This window comes from Somniosus microcephalus, chromosome 21, assembly GCF_052327205.1.
Source record: "Somniosus microcephalus isolate GS21.2 chromosome 21, FLI_Smic_1.0, whole genome shotgun sequence".
Lineage (NCBI taxonomy): Eukaryota > Metazoa > Chordata > Chondrichthyes > Squaliformes > Somniosidae > Somniosus > Somniosus microcephalus.
Genome location: NC_141007.1, coordinates 32,462,333 through 32,481,151, shown reverse-complemented (window position 1 = coordinate 32,481,151; position 18,819 = coordinate 32,462,333). Strand labels below are relative to the sequence as shown.

At 43.3% G+C, this 18,819-nt stretch overlaps 1 protein-coding gene across 1 annotated transcript in view; it reads left to right on the top strand.

The window, feature by feature from the left end:
• LOC147102691 (protein shisa-6-like) overlaps window positions 1-18,595 on the top strand; it is a 631,586-nt gene extending 612,991 nt beyond the window's left edge. The window contains exons 7-8 of the mRNA XM_085963410.1: window positions 12,094-12,246; window positions 14,842-18,595. Coding sequence (XP_085819536.1) covers window positions 12,094-12,246; window positions 14,842-15,428 — 740 coding nt within the window. The 3' untranslated portion in view covers window positions 15,429-18,595. The remainder of the gene's footprint in view (window positions 1-12,093; window positions 12,247-14,841) is intronic.
• Window positions 18,596-18,819: the final 224 nt, after the last annotated feature.

Genomic DNA, 18,819 nt, shown 5'->3' with positions numbered 1-18,819 from the left:
TGACCTACATCCAAGCAGAGGAAAGGAGGAAAATCAGGGCCCATATGGATTTCTCAGTCCTGAATTAGAGTAACAAACAGGTTACTGAGAGAATATGGACTGGCGAATGAGGGAACCCAGATATATTAGCGAATTTACAAAAAGGTGTTGGTTTCATTCGTAAGAATCCAGGAAACCATGTTAGAGGAAAGTTCATGTGAGAAAAAAACAAATCATATAAAATGTTATTGGGGGTCATTTTTTTCATGAGTCACAAGCGGTAAACTGGCGGCTGTGGGTCGAATGCCCATTATACATCCCACCCTATTTTCCTTTCCAATCAGGCGGAGTGTGTAATGGACGGCCGTCAGTTTTCCATCCATGCCCAAGTGAAAGTTACCCACCTTGAATCTAATGCTACAACTTTTTTAAGGAAAAAAATAATTTCCCCATTAAACACTTTTCCATCAGTACAGTGTGTTTGGCAAAGATGGAGCTTTGTGCTCATGGAGGCTTTTGATGTGAGTCATCATACATCCTGAGTACAAGATATATTGGCCCTAAATTTGTGGTATGACGCCGTACTCTCAGATTTACTTGTACTTCCTGCAATTCAGTATACTGCATTGGCTGCTCACGATGCGGTCTCCTCTACATTGGGGACAGCAAACGCAGATTGGGTGACTGCTTTGCGGAACACCTCCGTTCAGTCCGTAAGGGTGACCCCGAGCTTCTGGTCGCCTGTCACTTTAATTCTCCCCTCCACTCCCACTCTGACCTCTCTGTTCTCGGCCTCTTACACTGTTCCAACGAAGCTCAACATAAGCTCGAGGAACAGCACCTCATCTTTCGATCAGGCACTTTACAGCCTTCTGGACTCAACATCGAGTTCAACAATTTCAGACCATAACCTCTGCCCCTATTTTTTCACATGGCAGCTGTTGATGATTCTGCCATTCCCATTTACACCTCATCTCGACTCATCTTTTGTTTCTTAACTTGTCCCATTACCATCTCCTTTTGCCTTGCACCATCATCCTTTTTGTCTTTTAATCTCTCCTGCCTTCCACCCTATCACAGACCTTCCCTTTTGTTCTTTCCTCCCATCCCCACTTTCCCTGCCCTTGCCCTTGCTTAAAAATCTGTTACATCTCCAACTTTCTCCAGTTCTGACAAAGTGTCATCAACCTGAAACGCTGGCCGGAATTTTGCCAGCGCTCAGGGGGCGGGACATCTGGCAAAATTGCAAAGATTGACAGCGGGTCGGAAACCCACTGTCAAGCCGCCTCCAAACAATCTTCCCAGGTGTCGGGTCCCCGACTTGCACATGGAACCGAAACCTAGCGGTGGGAAGAGGATTATAGGCTCTTAACAGCTTGTTAACAGGTTGTTAACAGGCAGTTAAGAGGCTTTTTGCAATTTTGACAGGTCTACTGCGGGCTTCCCAACATCCAGACACCATGCCAGGTAAGTGTGGCGTTATGTGGGTCTACCGTAATGTTTCTGCATTGATGACAGTTGCAGAAGTGGTGTGAAGGATCTAATGCTACACTGGTGATTTTCAGAGGTAAGAAAATGTTGGGGAAATCATTTTTAATGCATTTACACTTTTCTGTAGGTGACAAATTTTGGATTGTGTGTGTAGTCCCACCTCATTTGGGAGAACCTCTCTCATCAGTGACAGATCACTTCTGTAACCTCACCTGCAGCTGCCATCTGTTCTAGCCTAAGGAGGGAGTCATTGGAGAGCTTGGGTGAAAGGGTTCACCTTTGTACAGTGATTGTCAGTGTTTGCAGCACCTCAATGCTGTCAAACACTGACAAATCAGCTGTCAAAAAAAATTGAGCCTGGCCCCTTTAAGAAAACTGGCAGATGACGCATCATCAACTGATGTCATCTGACACCAGCTTCCTCTTAATTGGCTGATAAGCCCGCAGGAACAAGGCCAATTGATGCAAAATCGTGTCTGTGTGTCTGATGTCATTGGGGGCAGGACTGGAACCTGGAAGGCAGCTGTCCCACCCCCAAGCCGCATCGATAGGAAAATCGCGGCCGCTAACTCTGTTTCTGTCTCCATAGATGCTGCCTGACCTGCTGAGTGTTTCCGGCATTTCCTGTTTTAATTTCAGATTTCCAGCATCCGCAGTATTTTGCTTTTGTATCTATTAAACAAGGATTAGTCAGAATTTTACATTGATTCTAATCATATTTAGTTTTAATTAATTTGTGATTGAAATGATCTGGTATGTCAATGTTATCTGGGAGGCTGAATTTGTCCCTCATAACGGTTGCTTTCTGAAGTTTTTCACCGTGGTAATAACACTAGATTTGAATGGGTGATGCACACTTCTACAACTGAATGAATGGCTGAATGTCATTTGATAAAATGCTGGAAATTACGCTGTGCTATTACTCTACAAACATCACGCAGTTGCATCAAATTCTGTTGTCTGCATTTTTAACCGAGGTTTTAATTACAGTTGGCGAAACCAGTGGAGAAACATTCAACACTGTCCACTATTTTAACAGAAAGACCTTGCAATTATTTAGTGTCTTTCACAGCCTCAAGGTGTCCCAAAGTACATTACAGCCAATTAATTACTTTTGAAGTGTCATCACTGCTGTTCTGTAGTTAAACACAGCAACCACAGCAAGGTCCCACTAACAATAATGGTATAAATAACCGGATTATCTGTTTTGATTGAGGAATAACTGTTGGCCAAGACACTGGGAGAACTCCCCTGCTCCCTTTCCTTATAGTGCCTGTGGGGATCTTTTACGTGTACCTGAACAGACAAATGGGGCCTCAGTTTAACATCTAATCCAAAAGACAGCACTTTCAACAATGTAGCTCTTCCCTCAGTACTGCACTGAAGTGTATGCCTAGAGGGGGGTTTGAACCCACAACCTTCTGCCACGGGGACAAGTGAGCTACCACTGAGCAAAGCTGACACCGGTAACTTCAATGTAGGACCTGATCCTTCTGCTAAAATAGTGGACAGAGGAATGTTGCGTAAGTGTGATTACCCTTCATCCACTTACATCTGTAGCTGCTAGACTTCAATGTACAGGACTTCACTCCCAATCATAGTATAAAGGTTTGTCCTTCCCAACCGCACTGTAACCTTTGACATTGGGAGGGTTTAATAAAGCTCAACTAGAAGGGCAGAAACTCGGGGAAAAATGTGACACAATAAATAAATAGGAATGTGAGGGAAATGTATAGGGAGGAGATTATAGGACGTTAGAGTGAGAAAGTAAAGTGCAAAAATACTGCAAGAAGCATCAATGGGAAGGAGGTGTGAAGGATTGAAAACGCAGGTGTTAATAATGTTTAAGTGTGTGCTTGTCAGAGTGAGCAGATGAAATTCATTTATAGCCCAGGGAATTCACATTTAGGCTAGCGAGAATACCACTTAAATTAACAATTTTAGCAAGAGCATTTTACTGTAACCTAGAAACATCTCTGTTACAGCGTAAATGGATTGCAATACAATACTTACCAGTTAATGGCAACTCTGCTAATGGATAATTGTTTATTCCCCTTCACATTATATTCAGGTTTTTATTGCACTGTACTGTGGAGAGAGAAAAAGAGTTACCGTTTCGGGTCGATGACCCTTCGTCAGAACAATTTTGCTATTGTAAGGGTTCGTCCTCTGACACACACCATTTTTCAGCCAAGAAAGTTGTTTTTACGTAGAATGACATAGGATATACAGCACAGTAACAGGACATTCGGCTCAACCAGTCCACTCGAGCCTCCTCCCATCCTTCCTCCTCTAACTCTATCGACATAACCCTCTTCCCTTCTCCCTCATACACTTATCCAGCCTCCCCTTAAATGCATTTATACTATTCACTTCAACCACTCCCTGTGGTAGCGAGTTCCACATTCTCAACACTCTTTGGGTAAAGAAGTTTCTTCTAAATTCCCTATTTGATTTCTTGGTGACTATCTTATATTGATGGCCTTTAGTTTTGCTCTTCCCCACAAGTGGAAACACTCTCTCTGTATCTACTCTATCAAAACCTTTCATAAATTTAAAGACCTCTATTAGGTCACCCCTCAGCCTTCTCTTTTCAAGAGAAAAGAGACCCAGCCTGTTCATTCTTTCCTGATAGGTATACCCTCGCAGTTCTGGTATCATCCCTGTAAATCTTTTTTGCACCATCTCCAGTGCCTCTATATCCTTTTTATAATATGGTGACCAGAAATGTACGCAGTACTCCAAGTGTGGTCTAACCAAGATTCGATACAAGATTAGCATAACTTCATTACTTTTCAATTCTATCCTCTAGAAATAAACCCTAGTGCTTGGTTTGTTTTTGTTATGGTCTTATTAACCTATATCACTACATTTAGTAATTTGTGTATTTATACTCCCAGATCCCTTTGTTCCTTTACCCCATTTAGATTCTTAATGCGCAATTTTGCCAGCCCTGGGGAGGCGGGTTTGGAGGCGGGACTACCAGGAAAATGGCAGAATTTGGGGACGGGTGCCCAACCCACCCCCAACCCACCTCCATGCCATCTTGCCAGGAGGTGGGTAGCGGTCCCGCGCTGGGTCCCGTCTCCTTGGAGGTGGGAAGGGATTACAGCCACATAACTGCTTGTTAACATGTAGTTAACAGGCAGAAAATAGCAATCCCCTTTTTGCCCTCACAAGTGTGGGCTTCCCGAAGACTCCAAAACCCGCCAGGGTCACTGAGGTGAGTAGTGAGTCTGCGGGGCTCGGAGGGGTCCAAAAGTGCGCTGTGGAGGTGAGTGATGGGTGCAAGTGTGGAGAGGTGAGTATCTGATGTAAGTGCAAAGTGTTAGAAAAAGTGTACTTACCTTTGTTTCTTCCTGCAGGCTTCAATCAGTGGGTATGTAGAGAGTCTCGCACCTCCGCGGTAGAGATGACAGATGGCCGTTGCATTCTCCAATGCAATAACCATCTCATTTCTGCAAAAGAAAGAGGTTTGATAAGTTCTTGTAGAACTCATCAAACTACATAGAATGTCAATGTTTGACAGCTTCACAGAGCTGTCAAACGATGACAATTCATCTGTCAAAAATTTTTGACAGATGAAACGTCATACATTGACGTTCTCTGTAACCAGCTTTCCCTTAACTGGCCTGCTAAGCCCGCTGGGTCAATCAAGGGGAAGTAGCATGGGTTGGCCAGGAGTTGATGGAGGCGGGACTGAAACCTGACAAGTGGGAGTCCCGCCTCCAAAAGCTCCCCATTGGCAAAATCACCCCTTTATTTTCTAAGTAATATGTGACAGCCTTTTTTTCTTACCAAAATGTATTAACTTGCACTTATCTATGTTGAAATTTATTTGCCAATCATATGCCCATTCTGCCAGTTTATTTTATTGGTGAAACTTAGGGGCAAGGACAAGGCCCAAAGTGCAGGATTATGAAGTTGGAAAAAATAGAAGAGCAGATGAGGTAAATCAGGAAATAATGTTAAGTGATGCCAAACTTGGGTTTTAAGTCTGCAAGTTGAATAAAAGCTCGAGATAGGTCTCTGCCACTCTGCAAATGGTGGCTGGGAGATATGTCAAATCACCCTAAGGTGACGTGGCAGAAAAGTTTTCCCTCCTAGGGTTGCTTTCACTCTGCACCTCTCTCATGATGATCTAGTCAGGATAGAGAACTTGCCATGTGAGCAATCAACAGCAACAACCTGCATTTTTATAGTGCCTTTAAATGAGTAAAATGTCTCAAGGCTCTTCACAGGAGCAGAATCAGAGAGAAATTGGCACCGAACCAAAGAAGGAGACATTAGGACAGGGGTCAAGGAGATAGGTTTTAAGCAGAGTCTTAAATAGGAGAGATTTAGGAAGGGAATTCCAGAGCTTAGGGCCTAGAGGTCTGAAAGCACGACCGCCAATGGTGTGGCAAATCAAAACAACATGCTTCGTTTGAACATTTTGCTTAATGACAAATTGCTTCCCAGAACAGCTTGAGAATATAAGAATCTGTAGCAACAGCAAAAGCCTACTAGGCCGCAACACATCCTTTCTTTATTAGGTTGTTTGGAATTGAAATCTGGTAACTGGTCCTGCTAACTGAAGTGGTCCTCAGGATTGCTTCACAATTAGATGCCTGCTGTACCAAATCCTTCATTGTGAATTATCCCCTGTGTTCTCCGCGTGTGGAAATGGATTCCTAGAGAGATAACAATGTGTTCTCTTTCGGCAGATACTGTTACAATTACACTGTACAGGTGTGTTGATTAAGTGATGAAATTATATTTGCGTTTACATGCTGCTGCAGCAAAATATCTAATTAGTGCATACTGCGACATTCGCCTGCCGTGGAAACGCACACAATCTGTGCAGGATTTTAAGGAGAAGGCATGGACACTATGAATAGTTACTCAAAGCCCGGCTTTCCAGTTGGAATTTATTTGGAGTTTTGTACTGCAGAAAAACTCATGGCAATCAAAAGTATAAACATACTGGAGTGGAACAGTTGCGTATGGCTCAGAGCCAGCTTCTAGTAGTATTGTATTATTGTCTGTAATGAATGCCAGCGGTTTCATACCAGATACCTCACTAGCCAATCAGAAGAAAAGAACGGTGTCACATGACCATGCTGCATCATTGTGCCCTGATTGGCGACTGAAGGTATTAGAGGAGGGTATAGACAACTTAATACGGAGAAAGCAACAGTAAGGTTTCATTAACACTGTTCACTTACTGCTTGTTCAGTGGGAAACTTTGCAAAATGTACTGTTTGTGATATGGGTGGGATGCCATCCATCATCAATGTCTAGGCTCGTGTATAAATAATACCCTCTTGGACGAGGTACCAGTGAGTACCTGGGTTCTGTGGAACCGTACCCCACTATGAGACAACTTCAGGAGAGGATGACAAAATCCACAGGTTGTATATGCGAATCGTTAGCAGACTTCCCATGGTTACGGTCACAACAGAAGTGTTGTTATTCCTGCAACAATAACCTCCACGTGATTCAGTCCCGAGTGGTTTTTAACAACAAGCCTTCATATACATTGACTAATAACAGTATTGTTCTTATACAGCTGTTCTACAGTATTACATTAAATGACAAGCAATTCCTCCATGAAGTTCATGATGATCAGACTTGCACCTCCGTGGGCTACCGTTAAGGCAAATGCACTTCCCACTGTCCAAGAGCTCTAACTTTTGGAAGGAACAGGTGCTACCTTTATACTATTCAGCTACCTTAGGCTACACGTACTCATAACAATATTGTTTTATTATCCCACCAAGCTGACGCCCTGCTGAGCTGGTTACACAGCGTCCTAATCTCCTCGGCCTCCATCTCTGTCTTACAGGCTTGTTAGTATCCTCTGGAATGTGTAGGCTCTATTTGTCAGTGCCTGGTTCTTTACAGTTTGATCCAAAACAAAACCTGTGGTCTGCAAGCTCAGCTAGTATGTCGCAAGGAGATTTTAACTTGCTGTACACAAGGCAGGGTTCGATGGGAAGATGGTCAACGAGTAATGCTCAATATTCAAGCACGAATATTCTGCCATGTTAATGATTGTGTGCGCTACGTATGTGCAGGCATATGTAAGTGCACACATGAATGTGTGAGTGCTGCATATATGTGCACGTGTGCTTTTCCTACTCAGACTATAAAGAAAAGGTCAAGTTACTCCTTGTCAACTTGCACAGTCATTACATTATATAATTATAGTCATTACAGACTATCCTTGTCTTCTTTATATTAAACATATATTAATAACTGGTGCTTTTCCTTTAATTTCCGACTCACTCAACCCTTTGAGGCAATGCAAAGCTAAATCTTGAATTCCTGGAGTGTGGTTTAGCCATGGTAGCTCCTGTTTGTCTGGTCTGCCCTTGACAGTTACCAGTTCCTGCACTTTGATTAAATGTCTCAATGTTTAATCAACTCTGATGCCATTAATTCCCTCGATCTATCTGAAACAGTGGTTTTCAATTTGGATTTGATTTCCTTTTTATATAGCTAGCAGAATACTTTAAAACATTGCCTAGACTTGTCTTGAAGTTTATCTAATCTTAAAGGGGATTTCAACATTGATTAACATGAACAGTGATCTGGGGAAAGAAAGCAGCTACAAGACTAATGTTGACACATGATATGTCTGAGGCTTATTGTTCAGGTCGAGTTTCCTCCTGCGAGCATGGGAATGGCCATCCAATCCAACAGGCGACGAAGATCCCCAGTATAAGCCATCACTTTCAGAAAAAGTAGCCAGCGGGGGGTGGGGAGAAATTCATTAACAAGTAGAAATATTTTCAATACAGATGAAACAGTTTGTACAAGTGTATCTGGTGAAAAACCTATTCAAACCAGTTACATTGTAATGGATGTTGTGATAATGTAATGATGCCCAGGAACAATTACAATCGCTACAGAAGTCATCTCCTGTGACTATGCCACTGATTGTTGGTGAAACATTACATAAAAAGTAGAAAGGGTTCTCCATGTGATCTCCTGGACTGGTTTCGATCGATCAGAGAGGAATTTTCCATTGTCTTTCTTCCCTTATTAGCCCTGGGGTTTACCTCAGTTTTTTTTGGCCTCTCCCAGGAGATTACAAGGTTGCGGGGTGGGGCTGGGAATCGGAAACATCTGGTCATGATGGTCCAGCCATCATGAGTGTGGGGCAGGCTTGATGGACCAGCTGGTCTTTTCCTGCCTGTCATTTTCGTATGTTCATAGTGTAACAATTCTGGATCGGGGCTACGTCACTTCATAATACTTCAACATGAAGGGGACTGCCAACTGGGCTTGCGACAGGCTGCAATTTGTCAAAGTATCCTTCAGGAGGCTTAGCTTCATTATTCAATGGTTGGACTTATGTAGTGTCTTAGTGATGTTTGGAGCATAGCTATATTTGCACAAGAAATGGCAAAGAGCGCATGTCAGAGAATGTGTCGACACACCAACCCTTCAAAATATGGCAATTGTACTTTGATTTCAAAATGGAACTGTTCAAAATGCTATGGGGTGTGTGTGTAATTTGTTAAAATGTTACCACTATTCCACAACCGGAGAGAATTTCAGCAGAACAAAATCTTGAACTGCAACTTGACCATGATTCGAGAGGCATCAGTTTTCCTTTCTTGTAGCTTATTTGCAAGCAAACCACTCCATGGCGGGTAGGGTTGCCAATCCTCAAGGACTGGCCTGGGGTCTCCCGGAATTGATGATTAAGCTCCAGGTCACTGCTGCGAGCATACCCCAGGAGAAAAAACCATAGGGGCTTTAAAAAAGTGTGTTTTATTTAATTTTCTTTGAACTCTTCTGTTTAATAGTTATAAAGATATTGGAGTTGGGGAAGAAAAGGCTGTTTGACTGATCAAGAATCATCCAATTGGGTAGTGAAGAGTTTATTTGCTTTCTAATTGGTGTGGGAAGGCCGTGAGGAAGGAATTGTTGGTCGACCAATGGCGAGAGCCTGGGGGCGGGGCAGTTGGAGGCTGGCGGTCATGTGATGAAAGCTCCAGGAATACATTCAGCCAGAGTGGTCAACCCTAACAGCGGGACATCGACTGCAACCAACAGCTCCCAATCTCAGCCTGACAGGCTCGCATCTGCCTCCCAGCAAAGTGGTTATCAAACAACACAGAGAGACGCCCGAGAATGGGTCTGCCTGCCAGTCTGTCTGTCCTCTCCAGTGCAAAAAGTGTTTTAGGGCTTAGGGATTCTAAAGAGAGAAGAGAGTAACCTCAAATTTACAGTTCAATGTATCCCTCAATTTGTTGAATTATTAGTACAGGTAGACTATCCTTTATCCGAAAACCTCGGGACCAGCCATGTTTCGGTTTTCGGAAAATTTCGGATTTCAGAAGGTATTTTATAAGACTGGGAAATTTGTCGGGGGTGGGGGTCGGCGGGGGGGTCGGCGTCGGCGGGGGGGTCGGGGGCGGGGGTCGGCGTCGGCCGGGGGGTCGGCGGGGGTCGGGGTCGGCGGGGGTCGGGGGTGGGGGTCGGCGGGGGTCGGCGTCGGCGGGGGGGTCGGCGGGGGGTCGGGGGCGGGGGTCGGCGTCGTGCGCACGACTTACGCTGAACGAAAAAACTTTCGGCTTTTAGAGGTTTTCGGTTTTCGGAAGTTCGGATAAAGGATAGTCTACCTGTATAATCCAAACATAGTGGAGCCGATTTTAACTTGGCCAAACAAGGCACTAACAGCCTCACAATTGGGCATCGGTAGACTTGCTGTCCTACTAATGCGGATGTTCCAGGCACTGCCATTTCTAACAGAGTCTACCACTGGCCAACCAAAACATATGCCTGTTTCAAGTGGTAGGTCCTTTTCCTATACAAATCAGGGTCCTGTAACATACATTGGATCCCGACTGCCATTTTGGGAGAATTTTACTGCCCCTACAGCAGAAAAAGACCCAAAAAGATGAGTTTAAAACTATTTTTGTGGGGCCAGGAGCAGTAGACGTTTTCTTCCGGACTGCATCACAAATAATCGAGGCCACTGCCACCCTGGATTACCCCTCCCCCACCCCACCCCACCCCTCCCAGGTTGCTCCCAACCGCCAGACAGCACCCCGGCCCAAATCCAGCAAGTTGCACGGGGCGCCTGTTTGGCACCCGTAGCTTGCCGTTTCTACTTAATGGAGACCCGGGCCTAGAAATGACTTGGACCTCTTCGTTCCCCGGCACGGGCGGGCAGTGGCTGCCCTCTGCCAATCGGCCGACTGATGGGTCAAAATTTATCCTGGTGCCTCCATAATCACCTGCAACCAGTGGAGAGAACTGGGGACGTCAAACTTGTGCACAGCAGTTCTGGCTGATTTCTCCATTGATGCATACAGCTGGGGCTCCACTTCCACTCCCACTATCTAGCCCTAGCCTCATCAGTTTGATTTGCTGTGTGAACCTGTACTGAACGCTGCTGTCACTTTTACTCAATAGTAGCATTAGCATTGGGCGCTGAGCTACATCTGCGAAGATAAGATTACAGCCTCCATCTAATGCAAGGCCTAGTAACAATGGTGTCTCGTGTACATTTTCACCCTGTGCTAACAACATCACAGCTTCCAGCGTTTGAGGAAAGTATTCAGATGTTCCATCTTTTCCTATCTCACCCACACAACCTGAAATTAGTGCCTGCTACACTGCAGGTATTCAGATACAATTTGATTTGGTTTACATCTTAGAAATGGTTGCAATAAATTAGAGTTTTGAAATCCCTCTTGGCCTGATCGTTAAATCCAAAACATGGTGAATTACTAAGCTGTACAGATTTAAAAGTTCCGTGTTTGGTCCCCAGTCTATGGTCGGTTATCTAATTGCAGTGGGGGTAGCAGTGGGGGTGCTATCATTGGCCTCTGTGCCCCTAGACTGAGGGGAGAAAAATCACCTCGGATTCCCATTGCTGGTTGCTATGAAACGTCCCTCACTGGGATGTGTGGAGATGGAGGTCAGATTGACTCTGTGGCCCGTTAGAAAGGTCACTTGAACGAGGTATTAGAGGACTGCCATGGAACCACACTTCCATGGAGGGAGTGCAGCGAAGGTTCACCAGACTGATTCCTGGGATGGTAGGACTGTCGTATGAGGAGAGATTGGGTCGACTAGGCCTGTATTCACTAGAGTTTAGAAGAATGAGAGGGGATCTCATTGAAACATATAAAATTCTGACAGGGCTAGACAGACTGGATGCAGGGAGGATGTTTCCCCTGGCTGGGGGGTCTAGAACGAGTGGTCACAGTCTTAGGATATGGGGTAGGACATTTAGGACTGAGATGAGGAGAAATTTCTTCACTCAGAGGGTGGTGAACCTGTGGAATTCTCTACCACAGAAGGCTGTGGAGGCCAAGCCACTGAATATATCTAAGAAGGAGATAGATAGATTTCTAGACACAAAAGGCATCAAGGGGTATGGGGAGAGAGTGGGAATATGGTATTGAGATAGAGGATCAGCCTTGATCATATTGAACGGCGGAGCAGGATCGAAGGGCCGAATGGCCTACTCCTGCTCCTGCTCCTATCTTTCTATGTTTAGCATGTGCCAGCCCCTTCAAAAGTGGAGTGGAGGAGGGAAAATTGATTTAAAAGCTGTTGGACTCTCACCTTACTTGTTCTGACACAATTCTTCCTTTTTTATCTCCTTTCCCACAGAAAAACCTCGGATGAACAGTATTCTTACTTCTGCGACCGAACCATACGATCTGTCTTTCTCACGATCCTACCAGAGCCTGTCGCACCTTCCACCATCTTATGAATCTGCAGTCAAATCTGACTTAAGCAAGTATTCTTCACTAAAACGATTAAGTAGGTGTCCCATAATTTTCCATTAACATTATTTTGCATCATACCTAGGAACTCGGAGCTGGTAATTTATTTTATTATTAACAGCCGCTACGTTTCAACCGCTTCAGGCTTGCAGTATCCCAGCTGCTGCACAAACAAGAGTGGCAACTGTTCAACTTCATGGTGACCCATCATTCATCGATGGTCCAGCTCTTACTGTTAATAGAACGTCCAATGAACAACTTAGCTCATTGTAGGGGTGGAAAACGTTAACTGTGCTCTTACATAAGAACATAAGATTAGGAGCAGGAATAGGCCACTCGGCCCCTCGAGCCTGCTCCGCCATTCAATAAGATCATGGCTGATCTTGGGCTCAAAGCCACTTCCCCACCCACTCCCCATAACCCTTCACTCCCTTATCTTGTAAAAATCTATCTCCACCTTAAATGTATTTAATGACCCAGCCTCCACAGCTCTCTGGGGCAGAGAATTCCACAGATTTACGACCCTCTGAGAGAAGAAATTACCTCACCTTATGGCCCATTTCCTTACAGCGTGTTGGTTGAGCCCTGACTTTGTTGGCTATGTTGCAAGGCAAAAGAAGTGTAATTGCTTCCTGCAGGGGCACCAAATAAATACCCCTCTTTTGGTGGCTAGCAACAGTGCCCCCAGTGGCAAATATGAACAATACCACCTGAAGCAGAGGCTGGTATTTTTTCAGGCTACAGGTAGGCTAACCCTTCAGCCTGCCCAAAGGGGTCAGTGATGTGGTGTCTTGATTTCAGGCCTGTTCCGACCACTGGGGAAGGCACAATGGTCAGGATACTGCTCTGCTGCTGTGGAGTGCACCCTGCAATGTGAAATGTGAATGGAGCCCATTTCACAGCACCAGGAGTTCCAGGGTATTACAGAACCACCTTTTCTTGAAGTAGTTCTATATGGTAAAGGACATTCATTATGGTAAAGGCCCTGGAGCCTGATACTGTAGCTGCAATAAGAAGTCAGCGTCTGCAAGCCAAGCCTTCCAAAGAAGTCCGGCCACATTAACAAGAACAAGAACAATTCTAAAAATAAAAGTAACATAAATGCTACAAGGGGAAGAAAGAAATTTAACAAAATAAAAATAAAATAACTGAAGACAAAACACACAAAATTGTAGATAGGGAAATGGAACAAAACAAAAGAAAAACAGAAAATACTGAAAAAGCAAAGGAAAAATGATTAAGAATAAAATAAGGGAATAAGGATTGAAGAAAGCACCAATATAATTACATTTTAGGATAGAAAAGGGAAAAGAGCCAAGGTTGGACATATGGAGAAACGATACAAAGTGCAAGATATCAAGAAATGAAAACAGGAATTCTAAAATGCATAAAGAAAATAAGCAAAAGTATTTTGGAAAAAAAAAGCTTAAACCACACTTGTACCTAAAAAGTAGGAATTAAAAAAATGTAAATATAGAGAACTGAAAATAAAAGAAGTAAACAAAGATGGCTGCATTTTGTACTGGATATAAGAAGTCAGCAGGTACTAATGAGCCTAGCAGAGTATAACCTAGCCACTGGGACACGAGGAACCATTAATAACGTAGGGATGGATAACCTGATATTGCCCATCTTTTCCAACCCACAAGAAAATCCAGAGCCTTTTACAGAATTATGGCTTTATTCGCACGTCTTAAAATCACTAAATAAGACTGGCAGATTGAGCTAAAAGAAAAGAAACGTTACTGAAGCGTACAGTCTGTACATGAACCGTGACTCAGTCAGGTCCGCCGCTCAGTGGGGATGAACAGGCACCTGAGGCACGAGTCCAGCAAACTCTGCAGTACAAGTGCGGTCTAACCATGGAACCTGGCACCAAACACCCGGGGAATTGTAACAACTTTGCTGGAAAAATTGGGCAGATCAAGTTTCACATTGGACAGCTGAGCAAAGAGAGATGTATGTACCATGAGAGTTGCAGTTACTCTACTGATGCCTGTCTGCTTCAGCTATGTTTTTCTCATTGATACCTGTCCTCATGGGAGATTTTTCTGTCAGTATTTATCTGTAAGAATGGCAGCTCATGCATCCCACAATCAAATGCATTCAACATTGCACATATGTCTGCATGAATATCTGATGTTTAATTCTGTTTATAACTGAAAACATAAATGATTGCTGTGTACAGTGAAGGCACAAAAGTCATATATGCCATGTATATTATTGAGTGAAGCCTAAGAGCTATTGCAGTTTAATTGCCCTAAATAAAATTGCAATTAGAGCTGCTGTATTTTTAACAAACTGGATGGAGGGTGGGGACAAAGAGGGCAGTGGGATTTTGGCAAGAGCTTTTATGGTTTTTTTTTGCTGCTGCTGAAAATACTGCCAACCAATGCCTCCACGTCGCAAGACACAGCAAGAGGTGAAAAGTACAGAGCTCCTCTTCAGACTATTGGCATCCAGTTTACACTCTAGAGATTGACAGGCATCTCATTTAAAAATTGGACTGCCCGCTCGAAAACCGGCGAAGTGGCAGCCTTAACTGTGATACTGCTACCTTTCAGAAATGTGAAATATTCGGTGGGTGACTTAACAAAGCCATTCTAAAAGGTGTTGTGCATCCTTCCTGCAGGTGAGAAGGAGATCGATGAATACTATATGAAAAGAAGGCACCTGCCAGACTTGGCAGCACGAGGAACCCTGCCTCCCCACGTTATGAAAATGAATCAGGAGCACAGTAACTACAGGGAGAGGCCTAGGCGGCCAGTGCGGGCCATGTCACAGGACAGGGTCCTGTCTCCGGAGAGAGACGTGCCTCAAGAATGTATCATTTCTTATGAGCGCATCCTGTCTGATGAACAACTGTTGTCAGCTGAACGTCTTCAGTCCCAGGATCCTCTGCTCTCTCCGGATAAAGTTATGTCCCTCAAACGCTCTGTGTTCCGAGAAAAGGCCATGTCCAGGGCCTTGTCCCAGTCCCACACAGATGTCTTTGTATCCACTCCCGTCTTAGATCGTTATAAGATGACAAAAATGCACTCGCATCCCAGTGCCTCAAACTCTTCGTACAATACCTTAAATACGAATCAAACGAATCACACTGCTGCTAAGCGACATGCCTTTGCTTCACGTCGGCACAACACGGTGGAGCAGCTCCACTATATCCCAGGACATCACCGTAATTACCATACAGCCAGCAAAACAGAAGTAACTGTTTGATCTTAAAAAAAGCGCGTCACCGATTCCACAATAACAAGAGTCCGGAATATTTGCCAGTCAGCCAGAGGACAATGGCACTGTCAGACCACACTAATTACTCGCGCCCTAATTTCTGACATGTTATCCGAGCAAATGCAATTTGTTTATCTAAACAAAGTGGCATACTACACGAGGCTTCAGTCTTTCCAGAGACACTCAACATCAGTTCCTTGTTTTATTCAAGGTTTTCATTTTAGTTGGTACATTAGCACAATGGATGGTGGCGTACCGTCCAGGTCACCTGACAGTTTCTATCAAAGGAAGCCATGTGACATGGTCGACAATTAAAAGGGCTTAGAGTAACAAAGTCAATGGTTGAATTTCTAGCCAACTGGTATTGCTACTTTTGGAGATTGAAGTTATTTGGTTTGGGGGATGCTGGATAATTAATTTGGTAATTAGTCAGAATTGGTGTGTTTGCTCAACAAAAAAAGGAAGCTTGTACCATATCATCCCAAATTAAACATATAGTATGTTAAAAATTTCCATCTTCTAAGCATGTACAGTAAAACTATAAGTAGACCAATTCACGGGCGACCATTTCTGCACACAAGTTTGGGGCACAGCTGGCTTTCCCTCCATGCATTTCTTCTGCTCCTCTGGATGATGAGATAGTTGTTTCGAATTCTCGGCCTAGGGAGTCAGATGTCTTGGATGGTTTAATCCTAGCGAGAATAAAACTATTTGTTGTCGAGCATACTTCTACCGTTTCCTGTCAGTGGCGAGGAGTTGTGTAGTATTTTTCTCAAGAGAATGAAAGACTCGTTTTTTATTTGCCGAGTGAAAGAATGCCCGAGAACTTTGCAGCATTGACAAGATATTGAGTTTCTTCCGTGGGCATGTGACTCTGCAAAATGGATTTTCGAACCTGTGAGACCAATCCTTTTTTTTTACTTCATGCGCATTTCTATCAAGTTTGCTTCCGACGAATGAAATGCCGGTCACGTGGGCATTGAAATCACCAATCATGCCAATAGGCTAAATTCAGTGACAGTTTGAAGTGAATGAAATGAAAATTTATCAATCGTTAGTTTACGTCAGTCATCTAGAGCTGGTAGCCAAAAACTGTCAGTCATTCTGAAAAATCACTACAAGTTTTAGCAATCCCGTAGAAGGTGCTAGAAGCAGATGTTTGTCCATTTTTGATGCCACTGTTCCCTTGCTCTTTCTTCTTCTATCCACTTTCATTTCTTTCTCTCACTTTGCTTCTCTTATTTGCCTGGCACTGTGACACTTTCCCTCCTTTTTTCAGCATGTTCATTCTTCCTGTCAACATTGATTTTTCTGCTTCCATTTTTGGTAATTTTGTTAAACGCTCAGTTACGCTTTTCCAATGTTCTCTTTCCTTCAATTTTCTAACATGTACCCCTTGCTCTTTTTCATTTTGTTCACCTTCATTCTCCTTTAGCACTGATGATGCTTCTAACACTTCTGATCAGACGGGCGCTACACGAGCCTTGCATGTGCAGTGAAGCTTGATGTGGAGATTTAGGCACTGGCACAATCTGATGATGGAATTTGGCATATTTTAAAAATAGGGGGGTGCACAGGACTTTTAGGAGGTGGGTCTGAAGATTGACGTTCCCACAGATTAGCATGTTAAATATTCAGACTTCTACCGGTCACAAAGCTGGTGGAGTCTCTGGATTTGTAAAACAAAGTTTGTGAAAATTGTGATTTGCAAGTTTGAAATTATATATAAATATTGGACCAGTGCTGGCCTGTTGAGGCATTTATTGTATAGTGGTGAACGATTTTTAAGTCATTTGGCCTTGGGAATGAATGACTTGTGGTGACCTTTCACACAAGTAGAAGAGTTCCTATAGTACAACAATGCTGTGATCTTCTGGATTATATGGGCGGCCTTGAAATGTACTTGGGAATTTCTGTGCAAAATAGGTCATTAAGTGATAATTAACTACAGTTAATATGGATTTTTATCTTCATTAGCAAGTGAAAGTATTACATTATTATTTGAAGCCAGATGTTATTTTAATTATCTAGACACTTTCAAAACTTTATAGGCTCAGGGACTTCTCCTGTCATGATTCCATGGTGACGTGTGTCAAGCCATAAAAGTGTCAGCAACATTATACATTACCCACCAATGTGTGTGAGATCACATTTCACAGCCATACAACCAATTGAGGGTTGAGAACTGAAATCTGCATTGGCTTTAAGACCGAAAGGAAGGATAGCTTACACGCGAGTCAGCAAAGCATGATCATAGTCAAGTAGATCTGGAGGTGGAGATTTGAACTTTCATAGATGGAGGCCATGGTTCAAATCCTGGTTCCCACTGATGTTTAAACTGACATTTTCCATGGATTCAGCTAGGTTGATAGAGAAAGTTGTTCACAACAATGGATCAATACACCTTGGAATGCAGGCAGGCAAAGGAAAAGTCATTACACAATAAGTTAACCTTCTATCACCCAATACAAGGCCATTTTGATGGAATGGCTACAGACATCAATGGTCCAGGCTTTCTGACTCAGAGAGGACATCATTAAGACACTGATATAGTAGCGATAGTGATATAAAAGGGGGAGTTATTTCTTTTATAAGAGGATTGATCCCCAGATGTAATTTCCTCTTCAGTTGGATGCTGCTCAGTAGGCCAAGTGACAATTTTTCTGATACCTTAATTCTTGCGGGTCAAATTAGTCCTGTGGCTGATAGTGTGCGTAGCTAATTGCTTATAACATCACGATACAAGTCAAGTTCTTTGTTGTAGTCATTGCAGTGAAATCGAAGACCAACCATAAAATAAGCCCAACAGAAAGAGCCAATGGTTACAGAGTATCTGTGCAGTCAATTTCCATGCGAAATCTGGTACCTGTGTTGCTGCAGCTATTGAAGATTTTTGCTCAGTACAGATCACGTCAGTCACAAAGCTTAGGAAAGCAAGGACACACCTCAAATCAGTGGCTAACTCATCCGCTGTCCTAGGGAGTGGTGGTATTGGTAAGAATTGCAATGTACGGAGTAGAGGTCAAAATGGGAGAAAGATACAAAGGTGGAAGGGGATTTGTAGTTTTGAAAGGATATAGTACACCACTGTTATACTTTGTATATTATCTGTAAATAACACAGTGACACCAACTAAATAAAAGTGATGCTTTCAAGCTAATGTACATTTTATTGATTAAAGCACAACAGTAGTTACAACTTACTATTTAGAAGATGGTGTTATAGTCTATTTGACAATGTTAAAGTGGTGTTGCAAGTCTTAAATGAAATGTTAAAAGAATTATTTAGGTTGTTGACAGGATATCAAAATATGGAATCTACAAGTAGAGGATTGCAGACAGGGCGCTTGAGAAATTGCATTCCACAGAATAAATTGTCA